At 27.8% G+C, this 12,198-nt stretch overlaps 1 protein-coding gene across 3 annotated transcripts in view; it reads left to right on the forward strand.

Moving 5' to 3' along the window:
• Positions 1 to 11,174, forward strand: part of LOC103580116 (Krueppel-like factor 3) — a 193,540-nt gene extending 182,366 nt beyond the window's left edge. For all 3 annotated transcript variants that reach the window (XM_008561759.3, XM_008561761.3, XM_008561760.3), the window contains one exon: positions 6,775 to 11,174. In XM_008561759.3, coding sequence (XP_008559981.1) covers positions 6,775 to 6,947 — 173 coding nt within the window. In that variant the 3' untranslated portion in view covers positions 6,948 to 11,174. The remainder of the gene's footprint in view (positions 1 to 6,774) is intronic.
• The last annotated feature ends 1,024 nt before the right edge of the window (positions 11,175 to 12,198 follow it).

Consider the following 12,198-nt stretch of genomic DNA (forward strand, 5'->3'; position numbering starts at 1 on the left):
GGAATTTTTTTTCAGATGAATAATTACAAAGTGATCTGAACTTTATTTAAATCAGTATTCACTCAGATTCGGAGTTTCGAAATTAAAATGAACTTCCCTTCAAAGTGATCTTTACTCTAAGGGGATTAAATAAGTACTTAGTCATCTGCTGCGCACTCCAGATTTAATCGACATTCACTCCGTAAACTTTTAACAGTACAATACCACAAAAATAATGTATTCCTTTTGGATTTAGTAATAAAAATTTAACGGGTAAACTTTCACTCAAAAGATTTTTTTTTCGTGCCAAGATAGTAAATAAAATATTTTTATTGATACGGAAGTAATTTAGCCAATAGGTAAAATAAAATAAAGGATTTATTGATTGTCCATAACTATAGTTGTTTCTTATTGCGAGGGAGGAAAACATGGATTACCTCTGGTCTCTTGGTCTCTGGACTCTGGGATAGGAAAGGATAGTTAGCCAGCCAGTAATATACTGTTAGAGGTCGGTTATACTCAGACAGTGTGTACACGTTCGACACACTGGACACTATATTGTATCGTAGTTTTAAAATGTAGAGAGTGCAACAGCAAAGTGGCTACAGTGTATTTGTGTTGCTATAGGGAGCTTAAGTTACGAGGATCCGCGAATCGATAAAACATCATTACCCACACTGGGAGCGTTTTAAGCGACACCCATGGGATCCATTAGTCGAGGAGATAGCACCTATTATCTTAAACTACGCAGCGTGTCTAACACTCTCACAGCTTAAATATCTATTTTAAATCGGTCTTAATTATTTTATACAACGTATACTTTAACACTTTTACTCTTACTTTATTACGTGTGTTAACACACGTTTTATATTCTCCGTATGTCCGTCTAGTATACACGACACCCATTTATTCGAGTCATTTTTTATCCCTCACCAGCTATTATTGATATTTTTACGGAAATATTTAATTTTCCAGCTGATAAATTTATAATAGGGAAATATAGCACAGCATATATGTATATATTTATTTATTTATTACACGTTAAAATATAATATAAATAGAAAATATGAAAGGTAGCGTGACGGTTGATAGACAGGAGGAAGGGATTTTACATATGAATTAACCTGAATTATCTTTCCAACTGCCGCCGTGGGACGCGACCAGACGGGATGTACTCTGACATGAACAATGCACCCCCGCGTAAACCCTCGGGCCACAGGCTATGCAACATAACGTACACATTCCTTGTGAGGTCAACGGTTTCCCGTGCGGCTGACCTCAGATGGTCTATCGTCTTCGAGATGAGATGATCTCACGCGTACGCTCTGGGACTCATCGAGAGACCTCATATCAGGATTTCATTTTATTTTATTTTATTTGTTACTCACTACTTACATGTTATGTCAAATGTTATTGAGGTAATAGGGGACAAAGTTTATCTAAAGAGGTTGGTCAACTGCAGTTGCAGATCTTGAAAATTTAAATGGATGTGTTTCATGATAGAGGAGACCGCGCATGAGTTGCCTGAGTGAATAATTAATTTATGTAATTTTTTAGCAATTCATAATTTTTTTATTTGTATCTAATTAATTTTTCGACATTTTTTAAAGACTTTTCATTAAAAAAAATTTAAAAAAATCCAGGGCAAGATAGAAATTATTTTTCACTTTTTTAGATGTCCCGTTTTACCCCGACTTTGTCTTGCTTCGAATTTGTATATATATAAATTCTATAAAATCTTGAGAATAAAAAAAAAAGGTGAAATTTTTATCACATTACTGAGGTATTGCGTCGTGTCCGGTCTCCCCTACATACAATGAAATACTTTAACAAATCCTGGGCGTGTCGCATCGTCATATTTATCTTGAACACCGAGCTGAGAAAGCTCTATAATAAAGTTCTACTTAAGACGTTAATTAAAGCCATTGAACGAGAGGCCACATCTCATCGCTGATGCACCAAGCAGTTAAATGACGACCGACTCATAAACGCCCCGGGATAAATATCTGCAAATGTATATGTAACTACGTCCTCGTAAACTTTATTCGAATATGTTATGCTCACTCGATTAACGTGATTCTCATTCTTCCAACCACCTGATTCACTTCTTCATATTGCTTTATTTTATTTTTCGTTTCTCCTACTCCCCAGGGTTTTTAAATATCTCAAACCTCTCATGTCATTTTTCTTTTTCGTTATTACAACCAAATTAATTTAACAAGCTCTCGAATAATTTTGCGATAATTGATAAATAAATCACAGATATTAATTTTTTATCCAATTATTATCTCAAAAATATAAAATCAAAAGTTAATTTATTTTTTAATATTCATATTCATATTAAATTAACACGAATTATTTATTGACCCGCTACAAAGTATTACCAGAATTTACGAGCATCTTTAATACTTCCCAAACATTAAATGCATCATCACTTTATTGAGTCCAATTACACAAAAGTATTCAACAGTCATACCAAGAAATATATTATGCTCCAATTTAATCAGGCATTCAACTTTTTTAATATATTTTCATTTGTTTCGCTCAAGATTTATTCAAGTGAACAGACTTTGAATCATTGCCCCTCTCAATTACACACTTAATGTACTCATACTTTAGATGTATACATATGCGCAGACCGGAGTTCAACAGAGCGAATCTATCATCATTTTATATTTTTTTTTTTCCGGGACACAATGGAATATATTAAAAAAAGAAATTTTTTAACTAAATTTTTTGGGTATTTATATGAACTGGTCGCAAAAATTGAAGAATATTAAAAAAATCCTATAATTTTAGGTGTTTTTCAAAAGGCTGCTACTTCATAAAAAATGGTTGTAGAACAAAATAACAGCTTTTTGAAGATCACCAAAAATTGAATTTTTGATTCAGTTAAATTTCATTGACTACACTGAAAGAAAATTATGGGGATGGTTACCATAATTTTGTAAAATTCTTTTCTATACCAGTATAGGAATAACGATCATAAATTATGGGAATCGTTCCTATACCATTATGGGAATCATTCTTATAATATTATGGAAATGGCTCCCATACTATCATGAAAATATTAATTTAAGGAAAAGTGTAAAAATCACTTCTACAATACACAGAAATATTATTAAACATAAAAACGAAAATTCAAACATTGAAAAAAAATGCGTATTTGGCCAAAAACATTAAAATTTTTAACAGAAATTTTTTTTCAACGTAGAATATTTAAGAAAATTTAAATTTTGGAAATAAAAATTTAAATTTCGATAATAAAATTTTTATGATATTATCGGGATGGTTCTCATAACAAATAGGAACCATTCCTATAATAGTATGGCTACAGTTCCTATACCATTATAGGAACTACACCCATAATGCATAGGAAAACTTCCCATGTTTTTCTCTCCGTGTAGAAAAAATTAATCGGTTGCATTAAAAAATCAAATTTTAAATTTTGATAAATATGCAAAAGACTAATAATTTTTCAAAATTTCTATTTGACGGTGAATTTGAAAATATAGTGAAACATATATGTGTTTATTAAATTGACTGTTAAATAAGTCAGAAAAAAATGAAATTTTTTGAGCCTTGGAAAAATTTACTTTATCATAAATCGAACTACTGCATAATTAAAAAAATTTTGGACACATTGATTCATGATATCAAGCTTTTCGTTGATAAAATTTTTCACCGTGCATCACCAAGTTCATATATATTTATATCCACTGGTCACAAAAATTCAAGAATATTAAAAAAATCTTAAACTTTTGGTGGTTTTCAAAAAGCTTACTTTTCACGTAAAAATGTAGGGTCTTTTTAATATCCTTTAATTTTTGTGACCAGTATATATAAATAAATATGAACTTGATGAAGCAGTGTGAATAATTTCCTCAGCTAAAAGTTTGATAAACGAATTCAATAGAAGAGCATTAAATATATAAATGTATAATAGACATAATAGTATAGACTAATGAGTGGATTGGAGCTGGAGCAATAGCGGCGTTAATATATGGCGCAATAAGCTTACGGTTGGTCGGTTCTTTTAAAATAAATATGAAAATGCATTAATAACGGCGATATTAATGCTCCGTTACCATGTGCCAGCAATAATATCTGACTATCCCATAGACTTAAGTCCATAAGCATGAGTGGGTATGGGTATGGGTATGGCTAGATGGCTAGATACATAGGAAAAGATATAAATATATATATATATATATATATATATATAAGTTGTTGGTATATATGCATCCCGAGTCTTAGCCCCGAGCTCGTAAATGGACTAATTACTCAGAATTACGCAACTCTTGGCTGTTGATTTCTTATGGTCGTCATTAGTTTGCGATTACCGGACGGACGTCTTGCGCAATACAGTGTCGAGCAATCGCTACTACAAACCCAATCCTCTGCGACCTATGATGATCGATTTCTATCAGTTTATATATATATGTATAAATGCACTAATAGTTGGGCAGTGATCTAGAATTTAATTTCCTGATATGTTTATATCTGGCTCATTTATATATTTTTTTTATTTTTTTTTACCCTCAACTTGCCTTTCAATAATTCTATTAGAAGGTTTTATAATTAAATATTGCGAGTTCTGATATAATTACCGGTGATTTGTATATTCAATATTTAAATACTCTAAAGGTCATACTGTGGGATAATAAGTAGTTACACCTGTTTTATTTATTGGATTGTAAATAAATGTAACTAGAATTTTTAAATCATTGTTATGAGTTTTGATCAATTACATATAAAAAAAAAATTTAATAATTTATTTGTATAAAGTTTTGAGCGTGAAATGTCAAGACTCAAGTTATAAATTTAAATTTCACAACACAGCCGTTCAAAAAAATTAATTACAATTATTTTTTGAATGCTAGCAGTTGTGAAAAAAAATATAAAATATTTATATAAGTAATGAAATTATCAAAAATCGAAAGAAAGTTTTTGGTTTTGTGAATAAATTGAGCCAGTAATAAAACTATGGGAGATCATGGGTAAAACCAGTCAAACACAATTAGCAATGAAGAATAAACTCCGGTGAAACTCGAGTATAATCAGTTTGAATAGGTTCGATGGGTAAATAGTAAAAGAGGAAGAATAGTGAGATGAAGAAAGAGGAAGAATGAATGAGGCTGAATTAATCTAAGCTCGATCCTCGGTGATCAAACACGGGAACTCTTCAATATAGATGAGGCACTTGTCCGCTCATACTCAGTACTCAGGTTTTATCCGTCTTGATCCAAAGATCCCATTATATCCTTCACCTCGTCAAGTCCCGAGCAGTCTTTTAGCTGGGTAATAGGATCAGGTAGACGACCCAACGATTGCCAACTTAAATACTTAGTCTTCTTACTTTTAAAACTTACAAGTTTGATTGCATCCGAGGATTCAACTGACCACTTTACTTGGTGAATCACGATTTTAAAAACAAACAAAAGTTTTCAGTGTATAGATATATCTATATATAAAGTAAAAAAAAAAGTATTGATGGGATGTGATCAGTAAAAATTACGACAGACTGTCAATGAGTTTTAGGATTGATATACTTCTGTTCACTCAGACTGAAGTCTCAGCTCTGAGGAATTGATACCAACGACATTGACGACCTTATGTCCGATCACACACACGGCAATCTCACAAATGCCGATCTCTGATCCAACTACTCTCTGACGAGCCAATAATTGGGTGTGAAAAGACTTTGAGACAACCAACTCCGTTTTCTTGGTCGATTGTATCGCTGGGGACCTCGTGACTTGTTTTATCCTCGGGCTTCTTCATGATCGTGAGATCGATCGAATTTATTTCATTTTTTATTTACTAAATTTATATTTATTGCACAAAAATACTTAACGAAGATTATCGTTTTTTTTTTTTTAAATACAATTAGAGTTATTACTCATTAATTTTTACGATTACTGTCTAATTGTATTACATCAGAAATGTAATTACAATGTTATGCAAATATTAATAAAAATTAAAAAAATTTAAGAATTGATAAAATACAAACATAAAATTTAATCGTCAATAAATTGACGTAATTGATACTAATCATAAATTAATGCTTTCTCTTGCAATAATAATTTATAATAATTATTTATTTTTAAAATTATAATCCACTTAGAAATTAATGGACAAGTAATTTGGAATAAAATTTATTATTCCAAACCCTAAGAAAATCTAAATTTAGAAGAAAACTCGTTTCTATATTTTACTGAGATTTATTAGAAGGTTTTTTAAAAATTAATATGTCGGGTATTTAATAAAAAGTCAGATCATATCTCTGAGATTGAAAACTACATTGTAAAAAAATCGAGGTGTCCTAGCGTTGTAGGTGTTAAAATTTTCGGTGTTAAATTCCAACATCGAAAGCGATGTTAAAATAGCACCGTAGCAGGAGTAAATATTCTGTACCGGTGTTAAAAAAATTCCCTGGTATTAACTACAGTTAACAGTGTTTTTATTAATTAATTAAATTATTGATGATTGAAATGTCGGGTGAAAAATTGTGTATTTTTTAAATAAATTACATATAACATAAATAATTATTTGAATAAATACATAGCAAAATTGAAATTACTTCCAAATAATATTCATAAAATTTTTTGTCTACTTTCTATACGTGGAATTTTTTTTTACACCGATTTAACACCACCAATATTTATATTTCATTTAAACACCGCGCAGTTTTAAATTGAGTCCATTTTCAACACCGCTCTTTTTACAGTGTAGAAGCTAAAAAATAAATGACAGTGTAATATTAATAATTATTTTTTGTTATGTTTTTTTCAGGAGAAAAACCATATCAATGTACGTGGGAAGGATGTACGTGGAAATTTGCCCGCTCGGACGAGCTGACGCGGCACTATCGCAAGCACACGGGACAAAAACCATTCAAGTGCCATCTTTGTCAGCGGTCGTTTTCACGGAGCGATCACCTGTCACTGCACATGAAGAGGCACTGACAAATATAAGAGCCTAAATATATGAAATCTTGAATAATAAATAAATAAAATCCTAGACCAAGTTGACGATTTAACTACACATACATTCGGGACCTGAGACAACCCTTTCCCTCGAGGTGCGCGCTATTTCGCGCGGGACTGCGGGCCAATAACGTAACACGTTTGTTTTTTCATTAGTTATTATTATAATTATTATTACAATTAATAAATAAAAAACAAATTATTAAATCAAGGAAAAACGTATTTGCTAAATAAATAGCAAAAATATATAATCAACGCGTAGACTCGAATGTTTTAAATTCGGGCGCGAATTAGTTTGAATTTAAAAAAATTTTTGTTAATTTTTTTTATTATCAATTCGGTTATTTTATTACAAATGAACGTTTTTTTTATTAAGGCCAGCTCAACTAGTCTAGAGCAATGTTGATTTACTATCATAATAATAAATGGAGCCAGTAAAAGTATAATAATAAGTTTATATAGTTAATTATAAATTTAATTAAATAAATAAAATAAAAATGTTATTAAAGAGAAAATGACAACTCCTTTAATGGAGCTTGGGACTTAGCATGCTCAGTTAAATAAATACAATCGTGATTGTGAATAATTATTAAAATAAAAAAAAAAATTATTTAACTATCGGTAGTAATTAATAAAAATTTTTAAAAAAAATTATAAAAGAAGAATTCCGCGTTTATATAAAACGGACAATCATAAATAATTTTTTTTTCTTTTATATTTAAATAGTCAAGTATTAATTCCGGTCTATTTAATAATATAATTATATAATCTAAAAAAAATAGATAAATGAAATAAAAAAAAAACTAGTAATAATTCTAATAGATAAATTGAAGCAATAATATTTAATTGAATATATAAATATATATAAAGTATAATATATAAATAAATATAAATAAATTAAACTTGTACCTATTTGTCGTGAATTTATGTTGTGTGAAAGGTGCCAAAGTGCAGGCTGGCAGTTAAGGCTGTACAAAAATATTTTTTAAAAAATTTAATTTATAGAAATGCTTTATAGTGTCACCCCGGATCGAAAACATATTTGGTTTTGGCTTGTTTTTGACTAAGTTGTCTTACTTAGTACCAATTTAGGCCAACTAAGTCAAATTACAGTCACGTTGTCCTGGATTTAACTTAGCTGATTTAAATTTAAATCATTTGAGTCAAATCCAAATCAACGTGACTTTAATTTGCATTAGTTGATTGAATTTCCAAATTAACCTTTAAACGGAAGCCTAAAAATTTGCACATTACGAGTAATGCCGGTCTGACAGGCCGCTATTAGAAGTATACTCGGTTTTTTTACTTTTGAGAAGGGGACTATCTATTACCCGAATAAAACTATATCTTCATGAAAAAGACATGATTTAATGATATTATAAATTTTATATATTTTGAAACTTCACATTAATTAATATTTTAACATAAACATATTCAAAGAGGTTTTTTTGGTTTTAAATTTGATTAGCGGTCTGTCAAACTGGAGTTACTGTTTAAAGGTAAAAGAATTCATAGTGAAATAAAAAAAAGTAGGTGTAGCCAAAATGAAGTTAATTAAGTTAAAAAAGTCAGAATCAAGTTATTTTTTTTACCAGGGACTATTTAATAATTACCGTCCTACTAGAAATCGCTTAAAAAAAAAGAAAAGTAATTTAAAAAAATTAAATCACTGCCGTAGATTATGATTATTATTTATGAAGCACTTTTAACACGAGCGGATTTTATTAAAATAAATTTCAATAGCAATAATAAATAAAAATTAAAAATTAATTGGAGGTAATTAGTAATTGAAGTAACCAGACTTGGTATTGTTGTTAAATAATTGTTTAGCACAATGGTTTCGGGAAATAGTTAAATATTTTATTTAATAAAAAGTGAAGAACCGAAAACTTTCGCCATCATAATGACAATGCACAGAGTAATTATGAAACAAATATGTAGAGAGAGAGTAATTTTAATGGTTTTATAAATAATTTAATATTAACATTGAGATGCACAACGAGATGCCAGTATATGCTAGAGCCAGTTTAATAAAATATTTAACAAATATTATTATTTATAAATAAATAAATTCATTAATTAATTATTACGCTGTTACACTTGATTAGATAATAGTGCCTTTAATCGTTACGACGTATGTATAACGTCTGTGCGTTATTATCATTATTATTATTATTTTTATTATTATCATTATTAATAATTATAATCATCTTGGTATACTAATTATATAAGTCGCCTATAGTGCCTTGAATAATTATCGTGGTTAATTTATTTAATGCTTGTTTACTTACTTCCGTTTCATTACTTGTACCAGATACTATCACATTATTGTGAAATTATATTTTGGATTATTAATATAAGGATTTAAAATTTTAGAATTTGAATCTGCTCAATTTTTTTCGGATTTTAATTGCTGGTTTTTTTGCGGCACTTTTTAATTTAATTGGCAGTTAAATTTAATTGACTTGAAAAAATCGGTTGCGTTAAAAAATCTGTTTTTTAAATTTTTCTGATTATGCGAGACTGCTAATTTTTTTAAGTTTTTATTTAATGGTAGCTTTTGAAGTATAGTAAAATATATATTTTATTGTTTAAGTTAACTGTCAAAAAAGCGAGAAAAAATTGGAATTTTTGAAACTGGAAAAAATTATTTCATCATAAGTCGAGTCACTGCATAATTTTAAAAATTTTGAACAAATTTTCTAGTTTTATGTATCTAGAGGTTATTCACTGAAAAAATGCTACAGAATTTCAATATGCTAGTATATTATTTTAAATGTATGAGATTAGAGACTTCGCAATGATATGGAAATTTTTTTTTCTTCTTCAAGTGAAACAAAATTCGAATCAATTATAGGAATAAAATTTAAAAAACCCTCGATTCCGTCCATTAGCATTCCATTTTAACTGAGGGAATTTTTTTAAAAAAATATTTCTTATTTATTTATTTTTTTTTTTTTTTTTTTGAATATGTTGTCATGTAAATGCTTGGATGCTATTATACATTTGTATAGAGCATTACAAATAAAAAAACGATTAAGAATCGTATAACATCGGAGACAAAATAAATTAAGACTAATTTCTCATGCAGTCCCATTGAATATTCCTTAGAAGGTGATTCATGAATGGATATAGGAAGCAGTTTAAGAAATAACTTTCAGACGGTTTTCTTTGCAACCTCACCCTCCTAGATTTTCGCATTTCAAGTGCCTTGATAATAAAATTGTCTTTTAATCCAAATTTCACGGTCATTCCAATTGTAATTTTGAATAATTAATTCTTAAAATTTTTTAAATTCAAGACTTTCGTTCCTTTAACGCTTCCTATTTGTTATCAGTCACCGTTTTGCAAGTAGCAAAGATAATTATTAGTAAAAATTAATTTTCAATAGCTAACAATTTAATATTTTTAAATTTGTATCTGTAGTCCAAGAAAAATAGCCAGTGAACAGTGCACTTTTTTTATAATTAAATATAAAAAAAAAACTAAATGAATAATAATTATTATTATAATAATAGTAAAGTTATCAGTGGGCATGGTTAGAAGAATTACTGTTAGTTACAGGTAAAATTTCGATAAAAAATAATAAAAAAATAAATATAGATCTTAAGCATTTAAATAAAAATACTATCACTGTACATAGTTTGTAAATTTATAAGATTTATATCAAGAACAAAAAAGTTATAAAATGTATCCTTACAAGTTTAAATGAGAATATTCTTAGTCGCAACTATCACGTAATGCGTAAGAAATTTCTCTTTGATAACCAATGGGGGCCAGTAATTATCTCTCGGATCTCGCACGGATTTATATATATATAATTTATATATATATGTTTGCTGTGCGGCGCGCGATTTTAATTTTAAAAACGAGAGGAAAATTTATGCTCATTAAAAGTTTTTCATATTTATTCGACTTATTATTAAGTATTTATGACACATTTGTGTCTACGGAATTGTGATAAAAAATTTTATATATATTTTCTTTGTCACATTGACAATTATTCGCTTTGTAAATTAATTAGACCTCTCAATTGATTTGTTTGTTGTTAAATATTGATTTAAATATTGTTAAACTGTTGTTTTTTATCATCGGCGCGCTGCAATTTTTATTATAAGATTTAATTAATACGCAATAATATATTAGCTGTAGTCTTTATTTATAAGAAATTAGTAAAATATAATTAAAAAAAAAAAAAAATAATAAAACGTTGTATAAAAAAGGCATTATATTAACTTTTTATACGAGACTAATAATTATAATTTTTTGCTTATATTTTTTACGCGCGCCACGAGTTTAAGGGAAGGTTTATAATTATTATTAATTTTTTTTTTATTAATAATATGTATAATATTATTAATAATTACTACTATTATATTTAAGTATATGTTTATTGTAAATTGTGGTTGTAACACATTTGTTATCGTGTAACGATTCGTTGTAATCATTCTGGTTAATTTATTTATTACAAATTATATTTAAAAAAAAAAAACCTACATATTAATGGCATAAAATAATTATATAATTAAGTAAAAAAAAATGACGTATCCGTAAGCGGAATAAAAATGACGAAATAGTGAATAAAATATAAATACACACTAATATATATTTATATGAAAATACAAAAATAATATACATACATATATATATATATATATATATATATATATATATATATATATATATATAAAGATATATATATATGTGTTGACAGTGTCGTATAATTGATTAATTGATAAAAAAAAAGTCTTGTATGAAAAATGTAAAATAAAAAATCTGACGACAGATTTTTTATTCAGTTATACAAGAAAAAGTAAAAATAAAATAAAAAGACGCGTATATCAGTGTGTACATACGTCACATATATCATGTTGCACAACGACGCACCGGTAGCTGTTAATAATTTTATCAAGATGCTTACATATTTTTTAGATATTACTTATTATTATTTTTATCATCATTATTATTATTATTATTATTATTATTATTATTATTATTATTATTATTATTATTATTATTAATTATAATACTTATGTTACTATTACTATTATAATTATTATTAAATAATATTTTTTTAATAATTATTATTATTATTATTACTATATTATTGCTATCATGATTACTATTATTACTGTATTTGGCAGGGTCATGAAATTAAAATTTAAAAAAAATCTAAAGTTGGTTTTATCTTGTTTATTACCCAGAAATTACTTCGCTTGCGAGTAGTTAG

The sequence above is a fragment of the Microplitis demolitor genome, chromosome 1, assembly GCF_026212275.2.
Source record: "Microplitis demolitor isolate Queensland-Clemson2020A chromosome 1, iyMicDemo2.1a, whole genome shotgun sequence".
Classification (NCBI taxonomy): Eukaryota; Metazoa; Arthropoda; class Insecta; order Hymenoptera; family Braconidae; genus Microplitis; species Microplitis demolitor.